Below are 21,853 nucleotides of genomic sequence, written 5' to 3' on the forward strand. Positions count from 1 at the left end.
AGCAGGGCTTTAGAGCCCAAAACCTCAATAGTTGCGCGGATGAGACGAAGTCGTTCTTCCTGGTATGTCAACTCAAAGAACTCTCTTGTCTCCATTAAGCAGGTCGGGTTATCAAATAATGGCGCTGACTCATGCCAACTGCGCAGATCGTGATGAAAACAGCGTAGCTGACACAACTCTCCACCTAGGTCGGGAGTCGAAGTTGCAGATGGTCCGACACTGAATAATGCGGAAGACGGTCTTCTCTCCTCCATCGCGGATTGGATTCCAGATGAAAGGCGTCCTATTCCGATCAACCATCGGAAAACCGAGAGGTCTCCTCCGTGGGGCGGAATTGGGTCCGGGATATCGGTCGAGATGAGCTTGTCCGCTATTGCGAATGGACGCCCTAAAGTCCTTGACGAGAATCTATCCAAGAGATAAGCCGCCCAAAAGACACTCTGGCACTGTTGAAGGAGCGAGGTATCATTGCCGCATAATTTGGGGCGTCGTCTATGTAGATCCAGCTCGATGCAACTTCTCATACAGAGACGACTCAGCTCCCACAGTGAGCATCCTGTCGATTGCATCAGCGGCAGGCCTGGTGAAGTGGACCTCATACATACCAATATTGTAATAGACACCAAAGCGAGCAATTAATATGAGGTTTTCAATATTCCCAAGTGTATTGTAGCGAGATTCTGCAGGAGGGTTCATCTCTAAAGCGGCGCTGAAGAAACCGAAAGGATGCTGATCCAATGTCTTTTCCCGAAACAGTCGTATGCTGCCAATAGCAATGGCCATATAGAGCTGGAAGATGTCGTGCCTCTGCTCAACTGTCAAGTTGATCCTTTCTTGGGTGCTCCAGTCCGGAACCCGCTCAAGGCAGCTTTGCAGCACCTCTCGCTTGAGAAACGGGTGTGCGACGTGAAACTCTTTGAAGCTGCGATCCGTGAGACTTGGATGGTGGTAGTACGCAGGGGAATTGATAGCAGATTTGACTTACTAATGATCAATGGCTTGCACAGCGATGTGAGGAGCTGGGAAAGGGTGGGGTGAATGGTACTCAATACGAGTGAGCGGTGTTGGGACGTCGTCTGATGGCCGCGATAAACCATGCTGTAACCGATCCGACGCTGAATGAAGCCGTGAGAGTAAGAAACTGTGCAAAAGCCGGTCAGCGTCTCAGCTAATCACCCCAAGAAGAGTCAAGGCAAACCTGACGCCCGTATCTTGACCAACATAGCGAACAACGTCCGGTGGACGTGTGATTCGACCGATGTTTGCTTGACGACAAGTTAGAGGGTCATCTTGAACTGCAACTGAAGTATCAATCGCTGCTGCCCTCTCTTGAAGGTCTTTCAACCTTTGCTCCAGTGCAAATACTTCCCTAAAGCAAAAGTCCTAGTGAGCATCTCTCTTCACATCCATCCAGTTCGTCATGAGAACTCACTCTCGAGTGTAAGGTCTTTGGGTCGATGGATCGGCAATTATGCACGGTGTATTGGCTTTGAGGCAGCCTTTGCATATGGGAAACTCGGCTCCGCACTGACATTGAGAGATTAGTCCACAGCAGATTTTGCATGCAATACTAGGCCTGTGTACCTTGACCTTTCGCGATCGGCATCTTTCACAGGCTGCTGCGCTTGCAGGCCCGTTGTCAACTTCGGATGTTTGTCGCGCTCTTTTCTTAGGTGGCTGTGACATTTTCTGTCCAAATGTACTCGGTTCGATGTCACAATATTGCCTAACATCAACAGCTGCGAGAAAGTCGCAATCTGTCATGTCCTCGTGCTGATGGGTCTAGCTAGACCCCGTCACCCCCACAGAGTTGCTGTTATCCTGGGGAGAGTGCGGAGAAACTGTGGTTCCCTCGCTCGTCTGATGCTGGTCGGACCAAGAGCGAAGCTAAAATAGCGTCGAGTGTAATATCTTCGGCCACCATGCGATTGGCTCGCGCTGTTACCCCGGATTCAAACCCCAGAATCTGCCCCGAAAGCAGAAACCCCTTGACGAGAGCTGGGAGAAAAAGGTATATATGAAGCAGCCGTTGGGGATTCAAATTCTTCAACTTGCACTCGTGCTTCTCTTCCTCAGCAACACCTTCTCTCATACACTTGTCATATTTCCACCCGTTAGAATGGCAGACGTCGTCAACTCCAAGCCCGATTTCTTCCATAGTGAGGGTCTTGGTCAGAAAGAACCCAGTATCAAGCTAGCCAAGTCTCAAACCAATGATCATCCTATTGAGGATGAACAGTTTAAGCAGATCTCTCGGCGTATCGTTCGCAAGCTAGACTTTACGTTGATGCCGATTATTTGGCTGCTGTACCTGTTCAATTATCTCGATCGAACCGCCATCGCGTAGGTGTTTTTGTTTTTCGTTCCAGTCGATTGGACTTGAGCTAACCTGAAATATAGCCAGGCCAAGTTGAATGGCATTGAGGAGGATCTCAACCTTACTGGAGCTCAGTTCAGCACTGCTGTCTCGATCCTGAACGTTGGGTTCGTGCACCTACCAAACCCACTCACTGCTTGCTTGACTCAGAACTGACTCCGGAACAACAACAGATACATGGTCATGCAGATCCCCAGCAACATGATTCTTACTCGCGTCCGTCCTTCTATCTACCTCCCTATCTGGGCCTGCGTCTGGTCCGCTGTCTCTGCCAGCACCGCCGCCGCCGACAACTTTGGCCATCTCATCACCGTTCGATGTCTCCTCGGCATCGCAGAAGCTCCATTCTTCCCTGGAGTCTTTTTCCTTTTGTCCTGCTGGTACACGCGTGGTGAACTTGGTCTGCGCATGGCAATTCTGTACTCTGGTCTTGTCGTCGCAACAGCTTTCTCTGGTCTCATTGCAGCTGGCGTCTTCTCCAACCTTGACCAGGTCCGAGGTCTCGCTGGCTGGAGGGTATGAAGATGCAATGCAATCTTGTCATGGGGAATAGTGCTAACGAGGAGACTTGCTTCAGTGGCTCTACATCATCATCGGATCCGTAAACTTTCTGTTGGCTCTTTGCGCCGTCGTTTTACTCCCCGACTTTCCCGAATCTAATACTGGGAGCCAGAAATGGCTCTTTACCGAGGAAGAGCTTCGAGTTGCTAACCAGCGACTTGCCATTGACCGCATCCCGCAAGAGAGCAACCGTTCTGTCTGGTGGGGGTTCAAGCGAGCTGTCACTGACTACCGAACTTGGGTATTCGTAAGTTCCCCTAACCAGTTCACATATCTCCCTAGTCTAGTCAATACTAACCCCGAGTCGAGATCTTTATGCTTATCTGCAACCATGCTGCCTACGGCTTCAATTACTTCTACCCTTCTATAGTCAGTGGGTTCGGTCTTGGTTCTCGTACCATTACCCTTCTGTGCACAGCACCGCCATTCCTCATTGGTGCCATCGCGTCCCTGTTCATCTCGTGGTCAAGCGACAAGAGAAACGAACGGTCCTACCATATTGCCATCCCTATGAGTATTTCTGTGGTTGGCTTCGTCATCTCAGTCTCAACGCTCAACGGACCGGCTCGATATGTGGCCTCATTCTTATACGTCACCGGTTGCTTCGCTGCCAACGGTCTCGTGTACTCATGGGCCGCGGGCGTCCTTAACCAGACGCCTGAGAAGAAGGCGGTCGCCACAAGCATGATCAACGTTATCGCCCAGCTTGGAAACATCATGAGCCCCTACTTCTTCCGAGATCAGGACGAGCCGCGATATCTCATGGCCATGATTTTGTTGATTGTGTTTGCAACGCTGAGCGGCCTTACCTGTCTATTTTTGAAGTGGGACTTGACTAGAGCCAATAACAAGATTCTGGCAGAGGCTGCCAATGGAACGGAGCCCAGACTTTTTTCACATTGAGAGATGGGTTAGTCTCCTTGTAGAATAGAGGGTTGGGGGACATTAGGGAATAGGCTTGACGCCGAGACCGGGACACAAAGGGAGAATTCATATAGCTTAGAAGGGAGAATTGAGTCTGATTTTGTCAAAGATTGCCATTGGTAAGACTCTGTTCACTGCATTTTTAACCTCACCTCAGTCTCACAATGACCGCAGATCTTATCCCCGTTCTCTTTCTTTCACTGCATTTTTAACACTTACCCCAATCTCAACAGCGAGAGATTACGATTGGACTGAGTTAAACATATACCTTAATTTTCACTATATTCGACAATATTAACTTACTGACTAAGGCACACCTCTAGATCTTACCCTATTAATCACTTCTATATATCATCTAGACTTAATAATAAATAGAAGAGAAGCTATTATTAATTGATATAAGCTATTAGAAAATTATTAGATAGCTAAGTCCCCTTACCTAGATCCCGCAGTGACAAGACGCCTAAGTCGTTAAGTATACCTCTTAAGTATAAGAGCATATTGCTTTATGACACTTTCAGTTATGCCGCAAATCCAGCTACATACCTTCTTACTGGTTAGTCCAGATATCGACTTATGCTAAATACACTGAAAGGTCCGCACTTTCCCAATTTGGTTCAGCCTTGCGACGGCTACTCGTTATGAGGCTCCGTTCACTGCATTTTTAACCTCACCTCAGTCTCACAATACCCCCTTCACCCCGTAAGGCGCTCTTCACTGCATTTTTAGTACATACACCAGTCTTGAGTATGATCTCGACTTGACTTTGAAATCCCATCCTTCATTGCATTTTTAATACTTGCCTTGTCTTAAGGGTACAAAGTAACATTGCTAGAGTTATAACATTTACTCTTCAATCTCAAGAGTGAAAAGTAAAAGTGTCAAAGTCCGTAACATTCACTACATTCCTAGCATCTATATAAGTCTGCATCTCTAACAATTGTTATAGGTAGTGAGGTAGTATTAAAGTCCAATTAAGGAAGGTTAAAATATATTTCACTGCAATTTCAACACTCACCACGGTCTCAAGAGTAAGAGATTGCAGTTAAAGAGAATACATCACATAGCAATATTGAAATGCTCAGGTATTTTAATAATTTTTATTTAATATTATTTATACTTTTATATCCCTCCAATCTTATTTTATATATATGTTTGTGTCATAGACGCATTAACTTAACGAAGCTTGAGGACAGCCTTGCCAAAGTTCTTGCCCTCGAGCATGCCGATGAAACCATCAGCAGCGTTGTCAATACCCTCAGTAACAAAGAGCTTGGCCTTGACGCTGCCATCGCCCAACCACTTCTGGAGGCTCTCCTGGTGGTCCTTGTAGTACTTGGGGCCGAAGCGGGGGTGACCGACGAGGAATCCCTCCATCCTGATCTGCTTGGCAATGAGGTTGATGAGACCCTTGACACCCTCGCACTTCTCAGCGGGGGTGTTGTACTCGGAGATGAGACCGCAGACGGGGATGCGACCGCCGGCGTTCAGGCTGTTGAGAGCAGCCTCGAGGTGGTCACCACCGACGTTCTCGAAGTAAATGTCGATACCGTTGGGGGCAAGACGGGGAAGGGCATCCTTGGGACCCTCCTTCTTGTAGTTGAAACCAGCGTCGAAGCCGAGCTCCTTGGTGATGAAGTCGAGCTTGGCATCGTCACCGACGGAACCGATAACAGTGAGGCCCTCACGCTTGGCGATCTGGCCGACGATCTGACCAACAGCACCGGCGGCGGAGCTGATGAAGATGGTCTCACCCTTCTTGGGCTGACCGATCTCGTGGAGACCAGACCAGGCGGTGAGACCAGGCATGCCCAGAGGGCCGAGGAAGAGGGCGAGATCCAGGTTGTGAGGGTTCTGGACCTTGCGGAGGCTGACCTTGGGGATGGTCTCCTTCTCAACGCGGACGTACTCTGCGATGGGGAGATAGGCAGTGACGAGGTCGCCCTCGACAAAGTCGGAGTTGTCGGTCTTGATGACCTTGCTTAGAGTGCCGTTGACGATGGGGTCGTTGATCTCAAAGGCGGGAGCATATGACTTGACGGTTGTGTCACGCATCTTGCCGCGCAGATAAGGGTCGAAAGAGGCATATTGGACCTCGAGGACGAGACCGCCCTCGGGAGCGGACTCGATGTCGATGGGACGGTCCTCGGTGACGAGGTGCTCGCCTGCGACAGGGAGACCGGTGGGAATCTTCTTGTAAACGAGGGTCTTGTTCTGAACCATGATGACGGTTTATGTGTATATGTGTATATGAGATTAAGTGAGGTGTGTGTGAGGGATGGGTATATAATATATATGAGTTGTATGAGATATAAAATATGATATGAATGAGTATGAGAAATGAACGACGTCACTGCAGAGATGACATCTATATATACAAGAGCTTGCAGAATTATAGTGGTGCTACAGTCGAGTACCGTAGCCACGTCAAAGTGGCGCGGCAATGTACCGAGGCTATTTGATGATTTGTAAGAATGGGCGAGAAAAAAAGCATTGAAGTTTTTCGCAAACAGCTAAAAACGTCATTGCGTCGATCCACAAGGTTGCGGTGATACTTCCCGAAGGGGTAATGACCTTATGAATGGTGGCATTCTGAGGTGAACACAAGTAGGTGTTTTCCTGCATTGAACTCATCATATTTGACTACTTGGGTATCACAAATAGACAGTCTTGGTCTTGTTCCATACTTACAGTTGATGTCTATACCTAAAATGTCAGATCCTTATCTCGATCATAATACAGTAAGAATCTAACACAGATCAAAAGAGACAAGGATACAAAGTCACTAAAACGCGGGCGGGGAACGTGGCATCTTCTCGGCTACTTTACTAAAAACGGACCTCGATGAGACGGTGTGAATAAGCCTCGGCGTCTCCGTTTCTTTTGGTTCATCGTAGAATATTCTTTTACAAGACCCTTCTAGCGCTGTCCATAAGCGGCAGCTATCTATGCGAAGCAGCGAACCTTTGCATTAACGCCGAGTTTCCATTAATGCTGAAGCCGCCTCAGCCCTGGCTTGACTGTATATCCGGAGGAACATTCTGTGGAGAGAGAAAAAGTTAGATTGGTTAGTCAGCTGTTGTGATTCAGGTTTTGAAGGTCTTAGTGATCTACACGAGTCAAGTAGTCGACGGCATTTGCGAAAATGATGTCAATTTGTTATTAAGTTCGGGAATGTCATGTTTTGTTGTGGGAATTTGTATGGGACATTTTTACTATATTTGCCACTGTTCCAAGCCCGTGGCTGAAAGACACGATGGCTTCAAAGTCCAGCCAAGGTACCCTATAGCACGAACATTCATTCTCGTGTTGACGGAACACCCAACTCGTGACCCACATGATGTTATTCAGCTCAGCCTTACTTGGCGACCATGGAGCAAAGATTCATGAGAACGTTCTTGTCTTCCAGTAACCTAGCGAGAATTGTTAAACTACTATCATCCGAGAGGACAGTAAATCGCTGCGGTGAAAAGCTCTACTCCGTCGTCACCAATATCTTCCAACTTGGTACAAAAATTCAGCAATGCTACCGTCATAGTTGTGCTTTCCGCAAGACAATCTAATCTGTCATTTATACCTCCCTCAATCCCAACAGTCTCACCGCAATATATAAACGTAAAGGATCCTCATTAACTGTAGACTACACATAAATGTCCCAATGTTTAGGCTACAAAGATAAATAGACCAAGAGTATTGCCTATATGGCATAAACTGACTTATATATTTCGTCCATTATGCCTCGCGTGTGTAAATTGTCCAAAGTATGATTTATGATGGAAACCTTATCTTCAGGTGTAGATTGTCCCTTGATTAAGGAACCAACCCTCAGGGTATTAGAAAAATTAACTACTAAGAATACAACAGACGAAATTAGTAGGTCTTTTTATGCTACTAAAACTAAAGCTTTTAGGCTATTTATTTTTGTAACCTAAGACTTACGAGGTCGACTTTTCTGCTACACAGCAAGGAACCAACTGGTCTTTACCAAAGTCATCTTGCACTTTCCCACCCGCATCAACCGTCTACGAAGCAAGAAGCAACCAGCCTGTGACGCTACGTATTCAGGTTGCTTACCGGTCCTTTTTTTTTACTCAGCCTTTCCACTCTCACATCATCTCCATCATCAATCATCACCATCATCGGCTTCACTATCAATCAGAATCATCAACATGTCCAACTGGCTCCTACCTTCCGAGACTACCCTGTTTAAACGAAAACTATTACGCAGAATGAAATGGATCGGAATGGTGAGGCCGGCTGCCGCCGTTCGTACAATCTACTTGGACCACGAAGGATTGCCCAGACAAGAAGGAATGCCGAGGGAGAAGGAAGATTTCCTGCCAATCAACACCACAATCGGAGAGCTGGAAGTAGCTATACGTTCACGAGCTTTCCAACGGTGGTTGCTGCTTGGAAAATCCGAAGTTCACATTGCACATCTCTTTGCCTTGCAATCTATTCTGCGCCGCAGACACCCACTCACCCACTAGGCTTGGGGAGTTATCCTTGACGGACTCGACAAATTCTTGACCGAACCGGGGAATGCCAGAGATAACCGGCGTCTCGCACATCGTCTATTCGGAATCTTCTCCTGGATCATGTTGGCGAGAAGACAGTGCAAGAAGGAGCTTCACGTTCTGGCCGAGTTTTCATCGGGGCCAGAGATAACCGGGACTATTTTAGACCAGATGGACCTCGTTACAATCCTAAATCGAGTGGTAGGGGTGTAGGGAACAGAAATCACCGCTGCGAATTACGACAGTCATGCGAGTGTTATCTTCGAGATCTAGGCGTTGGAGGAGCATTTGAACGCAAGCACCACCCCTGAGATTACTATTGGCCCGGCCGCGATGAGTTTTATTCGCAACGTATTGAAAAAGCAACAGAATGAGCATCTGTTGAGAATGGTGGATGACGTGATCTGGGAGATCGAGGTCGAGCTTTTGACGACTCCGAACTGCCCTGCTACCCAGTACACCCGGATCGTCTAGGAGGTACAAAAAGGCTTAATAATTAAATAATTAGCCGCGCAAGTCTTAGGGTACAAAAATAAACTAGTCTAAGACCCCTAGTCTAAGCAGCATAAGCTGATCTACTAATTCCGTCTCTTGTGTTCAGCGGTCAATTTTTCTGATACCCTGAGGCGTGATATCTAGGAGATCGAGGTCGAGCTTTTAATGACTCTGAACTGTCCTCAGGGTATCTGAAGAATAGGCCGATGAAGCATAAGAGACAAAATTAGTAGATCAGCTTATGCAGCTAGGGCCTCAGGCTGTTTATTTATACCCTCTTGTAATAGCAACTAAAGTTTAGAAACAAGTCCTCAATCAGTAGAATATCGAAAATCTCAAAGCCACTGCATCAAAGTAATCACTTATAAACAGAGACAATCCAATTTATCTATCAGTTATACAATATATCTCAAGTTATCCTTCGTCACTTCATCACCAACTCTGAAAAATAGCCATCCAGTACGCCCAAACAATCATCACAAGGACATCCCAAAACAAGCAGCCGTCTAACAAATCCCATGCAAAATGCTAAAATGGTCTATTGAAGTTTATTCGGCTCGGGCCGTGTTGTAGCCTCGAGCCAATTATGCTTCTTCAGCTTCTTGGTCGGCGAGGTTCTCGTCCGAGCCCTGCCAATCATCACTCTCAAGTCCATCTCGGCGGATGAATAGTGATGATACCCAGCCCAGGATGGCCAGACCTCCGAAAATGCTCCAGGCCAATGCCTCGCCCTTGGGACGGATGTTGATGGACAGACTGAAGAGCCCGCCGGATACGAAAGGACCAAAGCTGCGGCCGAGGGCAGAAAGAGTTTGTGCCATACCGTTGAGGCTACCGAGGCTCGCGTGGGACGGCGCACAGTTTGTGATCTAAAAACGTTAGCAAGGTTTAATTTGGTAGAGGTACTCGGGACGGAACATACCAAAAGCATCACACTCGACAGACCGCCGACGGCGCACAAATTCTTCAAGATCAATACCAGTCCAAGCTCAACGTACAGCCAGATCTTGCCGCTTCCGACACCAAACAAGGGTTTGTCATCGGCGTAACCGACCCACGGCATGAATAGCATGCTGATACCAAGCCCCAGAAGAGAGATCTGGTAGGTACCCAGGTTGCCCAATTTGGACTTGAGCTGTTGGAACAGGAAGGCCTGGAAAATGCAGCTTGCCAATCCTGCGATGCTCAAGCTGACGCCAATTCTACTGGGCAGCAAGTCGCGACCGGCAGGTGCAGGCGTCGCAGCAAAAATGGGGTACAGGCTGTTGAATGAGATGTTGGACAGCTGGAACACGAGGTAGGTGAACAGGACCAGAATGGTGGTTGAGCTGAGATCTTTCCAGGCAGACAGGGCGGGGTCAAGGTTATCGCTATCATCAGTGTCGTCTTCATCTTCATCTGAGTCGGATTCGAGCGCTCGGCCGGAGGAGAGGAGAGGCTGGTTCTGGGAATGCGAACGAGGCCAGCGCGCGCTCCAAGAGGGACGCCGAGGAGGTGGGGGTCGCGAAGGGAACCAGGACAGGATCTTGTCGACCCATGCGGGCTTCTCAAATGCGACTTGGGTCTTATCCAGAGTCTCTTCGAACCAGATGCTGACCACAATGACGCTGATGGCGAGTAGACCAGCGGAGAGAATGTTGGGAGCTAGATACGGGTATTTCTTGCCCATTGTTCCCACAAGTATGCCTCCCAGAGCAGGCCCGGTTATGCTGCCGAGGGAGTAAATGACAGGCAAGTATGTGAACGCGCGGCTCTGGTTGGATCGATCCGTGACTTCTCCCAAGACTGTCGGGACACAAGCAGCGTTTCCATTGAGTAGTCCCATCAATACGTGAATTACCACGATCTGCCAATACTCCTTGCAGAAGCCAAAGATACAGAAACAACCCATGAGCGCAATTGTGCCCATGATCAGAACCGGCTTCCTTCCGATGACATCCGAGGCGTAACCCCAGAGGAAGTTGGTCGACAGCTGGGCCAATGCGAATGAGCTTGCGAGTATTCCAACGTATAAACCTGCTTTTTCATCGGGAATGCCCGGCATATTGAGGACCATCTCGGGGAGGTATGGCGATATCGAGTTCAGCGCGGTCTGTTCGGCGAGGGAGAGAAAGGCAAGCAGCAATAGCTGGCGAACAGGCAATGGCGTCTCTTCTCCATCGTCTTCGTCTTCGGAATCGCTCGCATTGGAACCTGCGTAGGGCTGTTCGAGGGGTGTTTTTGGCGGCGTGGTGGGAAATGTCTGGTATCGATGGGATTGGCGTCGCAAGTTGCTCAAAGTAGGGATCGGTGCGCCAGCGTGGAACGAGCCAGAGGAAGCTGTGCGCTCAACGGCCATGGCCCTCCTGGCAGCGGCATTGGAAGAGTTATTTCGCGAGGGCGCCATGATGTGTAATGGCTAGTTATGAATGCTCCTGGGACCTTGGGGAAAGCTTGTCGCTGGAGATCAAGGCTTAGTTTTGACGAGTGGTGACGTAGCGTAGGTAGGGAGGGAGGGAGGGCAAGATTTGCATTTGCTATGGCGGGGCTGACACGAGCCACGATGAGATCGAGGCTTCCAGTTGACGCGACAAGGGCATTTGCTGATGATTGAGCGATATAGAAAAGAGAAGGTCTGTGGTGTGATGAGACAATTAAGATTGTGTCTGTTCCTGTGGCTGGGAAGAAGCTTTGGACGAATATTCCGAAAAACGGCCGATCTCCCTTTTTTTGTGACTTTAGGCAGGTGCGGCAGGTGCAGCAGTCAGTGCAGTGCAGTACGGTGCAGTAGAACAACTGCGGCAGGTACTGAGACCACTGCAGGTGATGGTCGCACCTTCTATTTTTGATCGCGTGAGAGCTCCATCTACGATCGCTGATGTAATTGCGGGTTTGTGAGGTACGCTCTCGCCAATCAACGACAGCCGTTGGCATTCCACCGGGCGGGTTCCTCCGGTCAAACTCAATTGGGTGGAAGACGAGTGTCATTCAATTTTATTTTGTCTTTTCTTCGATGATCCTCTTACCATCTGTCGATCTTGATCTTGGCATTAGTTTTAGAGTGATGGCACTGACTGTTGTCACATAATTGTCAACTATGCTACCCTGGAGTAGGCCGAGAATTGATGACATGAAGATACGGCTAACAAGTGACATATATATACGCGAGTAGCTTATGAAGCCTGTTCTTGTCTCAACTCTTTCATTCTACAATCCATTATAGAAATATAACTTACTCAAAGTTGTCAAGATTTATCTATCCAATATAAACAAAGTTACCACACCAAGTAACTCCTAATAACCCCATCTAAAACTCCCCTTCACTCCAAAGTCAGCATATTCTCCGGCATGATATCCGGATCCCCAATCTGCTGCACAATCGCCATAAACTCCTCCGATGAAATCCCAATATTATCCAAAAAGTCCAAATCACTCGTCCCCTCTTCCATATCCGTATTTAAAAGCCTCTCCTCATCCACTTTCCCAACCGACTCCGAAGTTGCTTCATCTGTCACCGCTAAAGACAGCGTCTGTAGTCCCTGCTGCTGTACCTGCGTGACGAGTTCCTGACACTGCGATTCGAGATAAACGAGCTCTTGTTTTCGAACTTTGGCTAGTCGGTTGCCTCGGGCGATCATGTTGTCGAGAAGTTGGTGGACTAGATGACGGCTGTTTTGGTCGTCGGCGACGCCGGGGAATAATGCTGTTGCCATGTTGAGGTGGAGGGCGGCTCCAAATGTGAATTCGATATCGTAGGGTAAAAAGACCTCTGTATGTCGTTAGAATGGAGACATTATCAAGGGAGAGTAAAGTTACCGAGAAGATTGTATTCGCTGGTCAGGATCTGAAGTGTCTTGACGGCCGATTTAATGCCTGTCGATATCACGGCTGCTGTTTGACCGAGAAAGGCTTCCGAGTTCTCAGCACCGGGTTGGCCCAGAATGTCAAGACGCTCTTTGAGGACTGAGAGGAGAAGAGGGCGTGTCGCTACAATTACACACTACATTTGTTAGAACTTGCTATTCAAGGAACCGGGCATGTACCCACCTGGTGATATAAAAGTGTTATGTATTTTGTGCCTCGAGGCATCGTATCTACCGAATTACGGAATTTCATCGATATTATCTTTTCGATTTCTTGTGCGTGATGAGCTAAAGTGTGAAGAATAGCCTTGGTCTGTTCGAGGAACTGTCCGAGAGGTGTTTTCTCCGGCTTGTAAAGTGCTGTACCCTGTTAGACCAATGCCGATCCGCTCAAGACTCCAACTTACTTGTTAAAATTACTGATAATAGGTGAGACAGGTTCACCTGCAGACTTCGAGCGCTGTCATCTTGAGACCCCACGTTGGGAGGGTTAACTGGCGTCGAAATGTCACTATCCTGTACTGACATGGGTAGTCCCAGGGAAGAAGAAAAGTGTCGGTCCATAATATATAAAGTCCACCACAAATCGCGACACCGAGTAACTGTTTCACTACCGAGTTCGCTGTCCGGTAGCTGTGTGTGCAAACCTTCTAATTGAGCTATCCTGATGGCCTGGCCAAGCTGTGACTCGTCAGTATCTGCTGGTGATAATGGAAATGTGATTACTTACGTATACGTGCGCAGATTCCCTCTCGTCGATAGAGTAAAGATACAAGCCTACCATTGCCAACACCTCAATAGCAAGTAAACTATCCTTCCAAAGCGCAGTATGGTCCGGCATGAGACCCATCGCTCTCACAAAGAATTTTGAGCCGGGGGGTTCGGTGGAGGGCATCCACTGGGATGAGTGAAAGGCCGTACCAAAGGCCAGAATCAAGAGAAACTTGACATACCAGAGGCGGCTCTCCTCTGCCTTGCTCTGCGCATCTGAGTAGAAATCACGTATCTCGTTCACGAATTCTACCTCATCAAAGAGGCGGTATGTTTGGCCTAGGTGGAATTTAAAGGTGTGGAAGAGATAAATCGCGTGGTCGAGAGAAGGTAGTCCAGTGACATCGGGCCTTTCGTGTGGTGGACGGATGTTCCACGATAAGGTGTATACGTCGTCTTCTATCAGCTGCGGTGGGATCAAGTTTCCCCCTGGTTGTAGTTTATCGCCCAGCATGAGCATCAGTCGTAATGTGAAGGACCATGTTGACCAAGGCGCCAACCAGACTGTGCCGCCAAAGTCAGTAGATCCCCAGAAACGATGCAGGGATACATACTCCAAGTTCGTCTGTTCTTCCGTGTATTCTTGATGATCTTGGAAGGAATGGTAAACGCGCTAGGCCATATACTCAACGGCGACTCGCCCTGCTGTTGATACGATGACGATGAACCTTTGTTGGCAGGGTTAGACTCAGATTGTTGATGTGAATGCGAGCCTTCCACCGTAAGCGCAGGAGAAGCGAGACTGGTACCAACTCCGCACTCACCATTGACGTCGCTGAAAGCTGCATCGCTTGTGCGTTTGAGACTAGGAGAAAAGGAGTGAGGCTGGGATATCGAGGGAGAGCAATATGGCGCGTGGGACTGAGCGGATGATACTTCTATGGAAGAGTGGTATGGCGGAGGGGCGGAAGATATGGTCGCTGAGGGAGGTGAGCGGTAGATAAACGGCGTTTCTGTATTCTGTCTGCCATCAAGGGCTGTATTTGATGGTGAGCGCTGATACTCTTCTACTTGTTTTTGAAGATCCTGGAGATATCTTGGTGGAGGTTAGTGTCGATAACAAGGTTAACGTGGCTGAACCAACTTTTCCGAGACCATTACTTTCGTCACGCCTTCTGCGAAGCGACATGTTACTGAACGACGCTGACAATTCTGGCATGGGTCTTCTCCCGAGCATTTGATCTTGCTATGTCTACACGCGACGCAGCTGTGATGAAGTCAGAACGGGAACAAAGATAATACCCAAACTCTTACGCATTGGCTGTTCTTCTTGTCTTGCGGGGTTGGCTCTGTTCTGACGCCATGGCATTTGGCAATATGCTGGTGTTTGTCCAGAATACTACGATGCATTCGACCGCTTCCAGTGTAGTGAGCAGGTTGGTCAATGAGAATGGTCATAGATGGCAAAGATGGAAGAATAGCTGGAACGGGGCGTTTGGGCTGCAGGGGAACGCTGCAAAGTTTCACTGGTTAGCGCAGTGTCCTCCCCCGCACGGCATCGGGGTCCGTTACCGGGTGAATCTGGAGATGTCTCTGATGAGGTCTTGTGGTGGGAGTTGTAGAATACAGTATATGTTGTCAGTGCTGATGATGGAGTAGACAGATGTCCATACTTTGGTATCTAAACTTCTCCCCACAGATAACCGTTTGATAGCGGTCAATGACGCTCGCCGTTATCTATCACGGCAAGATAAAACCAACACTCCCGCCGAGTCTGATCACGCTCATCACCAAGATAAGAATAGTTCCATCCCCCAACCCCTACAACAATTCCCCGCATTTGGGTTAGGTAACAAACGACGGTGAAAGAAACAAACTGATAAACACCCTAGTATTTATTCCTTCACCGGCTGCAGGTTCCGAGATAGCGTGGGGTTGATCTCTTGGAGCTTTTACCGTTGTGGGCATGTTTTTGCAAACCTCACATAAGCCACGTAGTCAAAGATAAGTTGGGGAAACCAGCGTGATCGGCGTCAAAATTTATTTTATTTGTTACTCGGGGTATCAAGTGCCGGTAGACGCTATGCAGGGATCGGTAACTGTGCCGTTCCGATTGGGTAACCAGCAACTACATTACTATATGCTATCTATCTCAGACTATTTAATGTCCTAACATCCCTCCGCTACCACGAGATTGTAGGCATCCACAGAGTATTTGTCATATAACCAGTGTTCTCGTCCGTCCGTAAAAACAGTGCCAAGAGTCCCGATCTTCAGGTTGTTGTGGGTCAACGCATGCGAGCCCTTTTTGCGCGGTTCCTTACAGTTTGTGCAATATTTTTCTGCTATGGAATTAATAGTACCACAATCACATCGCCAGTTCTTGTGGATGTCGATAATGCCTGTTATGGGCGCCATGGTAAGTTGTTTGTTCTGTTTGTTGTAAGAGGTTTGTTGGTTCTCTAGATATGTACTGTTATTGATAAGTGGTTGTGTTCCTGGAAAGGATTTGTGTACTAGATTACTGGCAAATATATCAGTTTGATGAAGGATCAGATTGCGTCTAGATGTTCTAAATCAATATCAGATTGCTCTCTGGTTCACAGAAATGAGTCTGTATTTGTTCACTGTTGGGCTATATTGTTGGTGATTGTTTGCAACAAGATGCTCTGTTACAACTGTGGTTTTGGTCAGTAGTTGCCGCAGTATGAGTGAATCGGTCTTTGTCGACCGACACTCTCCACTGGCATTGGAATTCATTCTCAGAACTAATTACTGCCTCATTGTTTAATTGACATGGGCTTAATGTAAGAAGAAGAAGGAATGTCAAGCCAATCTAAGACGATGGGCCATTGTTAAGGATTCCCACGGGAGAATAACGAAGGATACCGATCGTCGTACTGGCTCAAGTTGGTGGACACGGAGACACATTTATATGAGCCAGTTCGTGTCCGAGTGCATGGGGCAGATGACTTTAAGAAGTACTGGTTTGATCGCAATCTGCGCCGTCTGCCTATGTCGGACTTGACTCACAAGGACAACGATGCTGATCCAGGAGTCCACTTATCTCCCTATTGGCTAGAGTACTGACATGGGAGTCCACTTATCTCCCTATTGGCTAGAGTACTGACATGGGGATCCACGTATCTCCCTATTGGCTAGAGTACTGACATGGGAGTCCACTTATCTCCCTATTGGCTAGAGTACTGACATGGGAGTACTTTACTTCGGTAATGCGCCTCCATGGACGATGGCCAAGATCAGTATGTGCGGTTGGTAAAAGGTTTTCGATACCTACATCTCGATTGTGGATTAGACACTAGTGGTTCATTAGGCGACATGTAGTATAATGAATAAGTTCATTATGTGGTGCAATTTGGGACTCGTTGAATGTAATGGTGAGTTAGTTGCCTGTATTCAACAATCGTCGTGCTCTCTCTTGCTCAAAACATCATGATATGTGGTATGGGTAATGTGTATCTGTGATCAACATTATACAACGGAAAGGCAAAGGTATCTGCGCGGAGCAGGATCAGTCGTCATCAAACGTCTACAGACACTTTCATTTAACTTCCACACACAACTATGCCAGTCCATTGAGTATTAGATAAGTGATTATCAGTTGCTTTGCCATTGTCGTAGGCTGCAGCTGTTGAAAGCCAGCACAGATGACTAGCGTCTTTCAGTCGTTTGCAGTGATGCTGAAACGCGTTTGAACGTGAACAAACGCAATGCTGGTCCATTTCATTGTTTTAATAGCAAACGGTTTGCAGTGCAAATTACTGGCAACAAACAGCAGATAAAATCCACCTCAACTGTATCCTGTCCCTCCTCATCCCCTGGTTTCCAGATTCCCTTCTTCACAATCATCACAAGCATCGATCATCTTCGCAATCACCATCAACATCATCATCACAAGACAAAACACTACGAACCAACAATCACGAGTCGACAAGATGCCTTCCCCACCCCCCAAGCCATCTTCTCCTATCCCCTTCCGTCGTAACCGCGCCCAAACCATGGACGAAGTCTGGCCTCCCGCCAACCACCCTCATCAGGGGTACCTCCCTCTCGATGCCTTTGGCCTCAACTCTGTCCCTCTCGGTGCCATCGCCGACAACTCATCATCCTCTTCGGCTGAAGCTTCGACTGAACAGAACGACGACCCGTTCTACACCACCTCGCCCGCCAAGCCTGCCAATGGCCCTCTCCATGTCGTCGACACAATGCGCCTCCAGGTTGTCCGTGACCAGAAGGACAACACCCTCGGCATGCGAGTCACCGATCCCAACAACACCATGGGAAAGGACGCCAATGTCTGCGCTCCTCTTCCTCTCGGCAAGACCACTACTGGCATCGCCTTCAGCGTTGGATCTCCCCAGGCTATGAACGAAGCGTACAAGCGAGCCGTCCAAATTACCGACTCCCAGCGAATCGTGGGCGTCATGTTTGCCCCTACCAAGGAACAGGGCAGAGTCCGTGATGTCGACTGGTCTGTCCTCGAGACTGCAAAGGATCGCGAGAAGGACACTGTTCCGGCGCTTTCGACTGCTCGCACCCACGGCATGGGTCACCGCCGTTCTCGTCTCCGCCACACCACCGCCAATGCTTTTGGTGAGCCGCCCGTGTCTCCCAGCCCCAAGCGTGCCGAGATGTCTGAGGACTCCGAGATCGATGGCGCTGGCATCGACCTTCGCCAGATGGTCAAGGAGATGGCGCTGGAGGACAAGAAGAGCAACAAGTGAATGTTGCACCACCCCAAGCAAACATTGAGAGGATGATATCGGAAGCGCGGACATGGTGGAATTTTGGAAGCACGATTTTATAAGGACAGTCATGTGCCTAAGGAAGCACCCTGAATCTTGAACAGGGGCTCATACTACGAAAGGATCTGGGTGCGATAATTGGAATTTGCGTGGGATACGCCGGGGAATAATTATTTGCTATCATCATATTCAATATGAACAAAACCTTTGCTATTCATTTGTCTGATGTTTGGAGCTTGCTTTGTCTATCATGTGACTTGACTGTAGATGAATTATTTGGAGCATGTTTGCCCGCTGACACTCTGAATCACTGATTCGTTAATAATACAACGAGTCCATGATATGATTACCTCCTGTGTAAGCATTTGAGTCATAGTGCTTGAAAAGTGTGATTCAAGATGGAAACCTTATTATCAGGAAGTATGATTACCTTTAACCTTCTCAACAATACGGAAATTTGGTTTGGACACTGGTTTGACGTCACATGCGCTAATGTTCGTTCACGGCTTGAAGAATCTCTGCAGATGGTAGTCAGACCGAATGTCAAGACTACTACATTGCATCACTACTGCTTATACCTACTGCTGTTATTCGACTACCCATGGCTTCAAATGGAATGATAACATATGAGCCAGGTCATGTAGGTGATCTGCCAAATTTAAGTCCGGTACTCTAGACTTGCGTATATCTACTACCTTGGGCATAGACATTATAGACCCCCATATCACATTTGCATTCCTGTCTCTCACTTGCATTAGGTTGTTGGTTAATGGTTATTTTATCCCATCAAATTAGCCTATTCAACGCTAAGGATAGCTACAACAGCATAATTACAAACGAACAGACCCCTCCTAAGCGCGTATCATGTGTCTGCCGTTGGTACGAAGCGGCAGAATACGTAGAAACGTCAAACGAGAGATATGTAGTCGCTGTTCACAGCCTGCAAACGCCTTGACCACCGACTAGTATTTATTCCCTAATTCTCGACACTGGACGAACTTGTCTTTCCCAGTTCCGTTAATCCCTACCATTCATCAAATCATCTAGTCCACCCAGCAACAATAGCAACCTCAACCGCAACAACAGAAACAACAACAGAAACAACAACAGCAACAACAGAAACAGCAACAACGGCGATAAGCACAGCAGCCAAAGCACTAGCAACACTGCCTTTCCATACGATACACGGCCTTCGACTGTATTCACATTTTCGTTCCATCTTTCTTAGGTATGCCATCTCAGCACCTGGACCCTCTTCTACCTGTCCGAACTGACATCAATCTCTAGGGATCTCAAGAACCTCCCTGGCACCGACCCATTTTCGTCGACGAAAAACCCATACCAAGCCGAACGAGCCCGCCATCTACAATGCCTCAAAAGACCACCGAGCCACGCGACGATCACATCCTCTGGGAGTGCAAACGCCTGAAAGACGCAACTTCGACGACCTGCTGCGGCAAGTTCAACGGCATGAGGGACGAAAAGTGCGGGTGGTGCAAGACCAACCGCGACGTTGGGTCCATGGCAGTCGACAGAACCCGCAAAACTATCGGAAAACTCGTCGAGAAGAATGCAGACGGTCTTGACGTTTGGAAATATGACGATGATGCGCCTTCTACCAAGTTGTAAGAATCGTGTCACTTGACGTTGAGGGACCAGCTGGTTTGTTGCTCCATTGTATCTTATGATCGAATGGAGCGAGTTTGCAAACCTTTATGCAAAGGTCAACGTTGTTTCACTTACGAAAACACCTCCTCAGAGTCCTTCTCGTCGTGCAGGGGATTTGGGCAGGCTTGTAGTCGATTTGCACGTCAGAGTCACCATGAGGTTTTATTAGGGTGCCATGTATCCCAGTAGGTAAGTTGCACATAACCAGTGGTCATTCGGTGACTGATGATAATCTTAGGATGACCCTAGTACATGTACTGCCTAAGAGATCATCATTATTTTCGTTTGGTCTTCCCATCGTCTCTAGTTTTGTTCAACCCCTCTATCCGGCATCATTGGCATGGTCATTCAAGACGTTGGATTGTTCTATCGTGTTGGGCTGAGGATCAGTATCGGGATACAGGCCTCAACATGGGAACTGTGTTCTGTATTTAGGGAGCCACAGCACGTGAGGCCTGGTTACATATACATGGACATTGGACAGTAGTGATTCAGAAAATAGCAACAACATCAAGTATCACAGTGTACAGTGTTAAACGAGTGCTGCAACGTGACTTATTTTGATTACAAATGTGGACAAAATGATTAACAAAACATCAATAGATGATTGGCAAAAATTCCAGGTGTCTTGACGACTAGAGTTTCAACCTAGTCATCATCTGCTGCGTGCGTGGCCCATTACACGGTATCACGTCTCAGTATCACCGACAAGCAGAAGGATCTGTTTAGGTGCTATCTCACAGCAATCAGATTCTTTCACTTGAAGAACAGTGCCAAATGTCCACATGACGTCCTGGAAAATCAAACAATAAGAGTTGTTTCCCATACTATAAGTAAAGGCCGTAGCCCATTGTATCCAACTCCTCATCCCATGTTAGCTCATTCACAGCATCCAAAACAATTACATATACATACATTCAACCTTGAATCAAACACCATGTCTGAGACGACTGAAAACACTACGACTGAATCGCCGAAGACGGAAAAGCCGACAGCTGAAAACCCAACGACTGAAAACCCAACAACCGAAAATCCAACAACCGAAAATCCAACAACTGAGACTGTTGATGCCTCCACAACCGACACTGGCAAGGAACCTCCTCTTCAACTTAACTACAATGTTTGGTGCCCCAAATGCGAGATGTTGGTCAGTCAGGGCAAGTGCTCCCGCTGTGGGCGTATGAACATGTAAGTACGTTCAAAAGTAACCTTGTAGATACCTTGTTCACCCACTAAGCCTTTCTTTCACTTGAAGCATGCTGATAGCAGTTTATAGCGCTTAGACAACGTATTGGCGGACTACGAGGGATATGTTCCGGGCAGCAATCAGTAGCTCAAGTTGTAGAAAATAAAAATACATTATTAATGTAAGACAATATTTCCGAGAGGATTCCTTTTTCTTTTCAAGAATAATCTCGTTTATTTGTACTTTAAGTTCTATGACTCCCATGTCAGGATAGGCGGGTTGGAGAAGGTGGACAGCGTGACTTGAATGACAACCATTTGCTATCTGAAACGTCGATTCTGATGTGATGTGGACTGACTCAGTGGTTAAGAAAACAAAACGTTCGGTCAATCTCAGTTTATGTATGTATGACCTAAGAGTGAACTAACAGTTTCGTCTGGACAGCCCTATTTTCACATATACATTGACATAAACCCATCAGCCACCTGGTTCCTTGATTCAGGTCCCTACCCAGTCAATATTGTGAATACCACACCTCATGATTAACTGAAAGGCAGGGGATCAAAGGCAAGGTCTTTTTGCATGATTTAGTACCTTACCTTAGTAGCACTTATTATCACACGACTCTGATTAGAAATCTGTGATACTGTCCAGGCAGCATTGCTACACAACGCACCTACCTGAGGTTTCCAATAGGTAGTACATACCTATATAAAGCATAAAGCCCCGGCCACTTCTGCTGCAGGGAAATAGTCATACAATACAAAACCGTCCGCCTTTCAACAACAACAATTTTAACACCGTAA

At 47.6% G+C, this 21,853-nt stretch overlaps 10 protein-coding genes across 10 annotated transcripts, besides 4 other annotated features; 5 read left to right on the plus strand and 5 right to left on the minus strand.

Annotated features, from left to right (window-relative positions):
* Positions 1-492: 492 nt before the first annotated feature.
* Positions 493-1,686, minus strand: FPSE_06887 (uncharacterized protein; the record flags this gene model as incomplete). Its single annotated transcript, XM_009260005.1, has 5 exons — positions 493-937; positions 986-1,141; positions 1,199-1,369; positions 1,433-1,527; positions 1,585-1,686. 5 exons carry the CDS (start codon positions 1,684-1,686, stop codon positions 493-495), a joined length of 969 nt encoding a protein of 322 aa, XP_009258280.1.
* Positions 1,687-2,119: 433 nt separating this feature from the next.
* On the plus strand, positions 2,120-3,841 carry FPSE_06888 (uncharacterized protein; the record flags this gene model as incomplete). Its single annotated transcript, XM_009260006.1, has 5 exons — positions 2,120-2,343; positions 2,401-2,484; positions 2,551-2,893; positions 2,955-3,185; positions 3,248-3,841. 5 exons carry the CDS (start codon positions 2,120-2,122, stop codon positions 3,839-3,841), a joined length of 1,476 nt encoding a protein of 491 aa, XP_009258281.1.
* A 1,107-nt stretch (positions 3,842-4,948) lies between these two features.
* Positions 4,949-4,990: a repeat region.
* A 48-nt stretch (positions 4,991-5,038) lies between these two features.
* Positions 5,039-6,085, minus strand: FPSE_06889 (uncharacterized protein; the record flags this gene model as incomplete). Its single annotated transcript, XM_009260007.1, has 1 exon — positions 5,039-6,085. The coding sequence occupies one exon, from the start codon at positions 6,083-6,085 to the stop codon at positions 5,039-5,041; it is 1,047 nt and encodes a 348-aa protein (XP_009258282.1).
* Positions 6,086-7,971: 1,886 nt separating this feature from the next.
* Positions 7,972-8,033: a microsatellite.
* On the plus strand, positions 8,032-8,853 carry FPSE_06890 (uncharacterized protein; the record flags this gene model as incomplete). The annotated part of the gene is made up of 3 exons (XM_009260008.1): positions 8,032-8,232; positions 8,353-8,580; positions 8,653-8,853. The coding sequence occupies 3 exons, from the start codon at positions 8,032-8,034 to the stop codon at positions 8,851-8,853; spliced, it is 630 nt and encodes a 209-aa protein (XP_009258283.1).
* Positions 8,854-9,458: 605 nt separating this feature from the next.
* Positions 9,459-11,260, minus strand: FPSE_06891 (uncharacterized protein; the record flags this gene model as incomplete). Its single annotated transcript, XM_009260009.1, has 2 exons — positions 9,459-9,743; positions 9,797-11,260. 2 exons carry the CDS (start codon positions 11,258-11,260, stop codon positions 9,459-9,461), a joined length of 1,749 nt encoding a protein of 582 aa, XP_009258284.1.
* A 913-nt stretch (positions 11,261-12,173) lies between these two features.
* FPSE_06892 (uncharacterized protein) lies at positions 12,174-14,791 on the minus strand (the record flags this gene model as incomplete). The annotated part of the gene is made up of 8 exons (XM_009260010.1): positions 12,174-12,622; positions 12,670-12,853; positions 12,901-13,076; positions 13,124-13,397; positions 13,447-13,991; positions 14,042-14,523; positions 14,572-14,694; positions 14,742-14,791. 8 exons carry the CDS (start codon positions 14,789-14,791, stop codon positions 12,174-12,176), a joined length of 2,283 nt encoding a protein of 760 aa, XP_009258285.1.
* An 805-nt stretch (positions 14,792-15,596) lies between these two features.
* FPSE_06893 (uncharacterized protein) lies at positions 15,597-15,845 on the minus strand (the record flags this gene model as incomplete). The annotated part of the gene is made up of 1 exon (XM_009260011.1): positions 15,597-15,845. The coding sequence occupies one exon, from the start codon at positions 15,843-15,845 to the stop codon at positions 15,597-15,599; it is 249 nt and encodes an 82-aa protein (XP_009258286.1).
* A 1,439-nt stretch (positions 15,846-17,284) lies between these two features.
* Positions 17,285-17,342: a microsatellite.
* A 41-nt stretch (positions 17,343-17,383) lies between these two features.
* FPSE_06894 (uncharacterized protein) lies at positions 17,384-18,172 on the plus strand (the record flags this gene model as incomplete). Its single annotated transcript, XM_009260012.1, has 1 exon — positions 17,384-18,172. The coding sequence occupies one exon, from the start codon at positions 17,384-17,386 to the stop codon at positions 18,170-18,172; it is 789 nt and encodes a 262-aa protein (XP_009258287.1).
* Positions 18,173-19,246: 1,074 nt separating this feature from the next.
* Positions 19,247-19,359: a microsatellite.
* A 202-nt stretch (positions 19,360-19,561) lies between these two features.
* On the plus strand, positions 19,562-19,822 carry FPSE_06895 (uncharacterized protein; the record flags this gene model as incomplete). The annotated part of the gene is made up of 1 exon (XM_009260013.1): positions 19,562-19,822. The coding sequence occupies one exon, from the start codon at positions 19,562-19,564 to the stop codon at positions 19,820-19,822; it is 261 nt and encodes an 86-aa protein (XP_009258288.1).
* Positions 19,823-20,798: 976 nt separating this feature from the next.
* On the plus strand, positions 20,799-21,353 carry FPSE_06896 (uncharacterized protein; the record flags this gene model as incomplete). The annotated part of the gene is made up of 2 exons (XM_009260014.1): positions 20,799-21,049; positions 21,317-21,353. The coding sequence occupies 2 exons, from the start codon at positions 20,799-20,801 to the stop codon at positions 21,351-21,353; spliced, it is 288 nt and encodes a 95-aa protein (XP_009258289.1).
* Positions 21,354-21,853: the final 500 nt, after the last annotated feature.

This window comes from Fusarium pseudograminearum, chromosome 1 (assembly GCF_000303195.2).
Source record: "Fusarium pseudograminearum CS3096 chromosome 1, whole genome shotgun sequence".
Taxonomy (NCBI): Eukaryota; Fungi; Ascomycota; class Sordariomycetes; order Hypocreales; family Nectriaceae; genus Fusarium; species Fusarium pseudograminearum.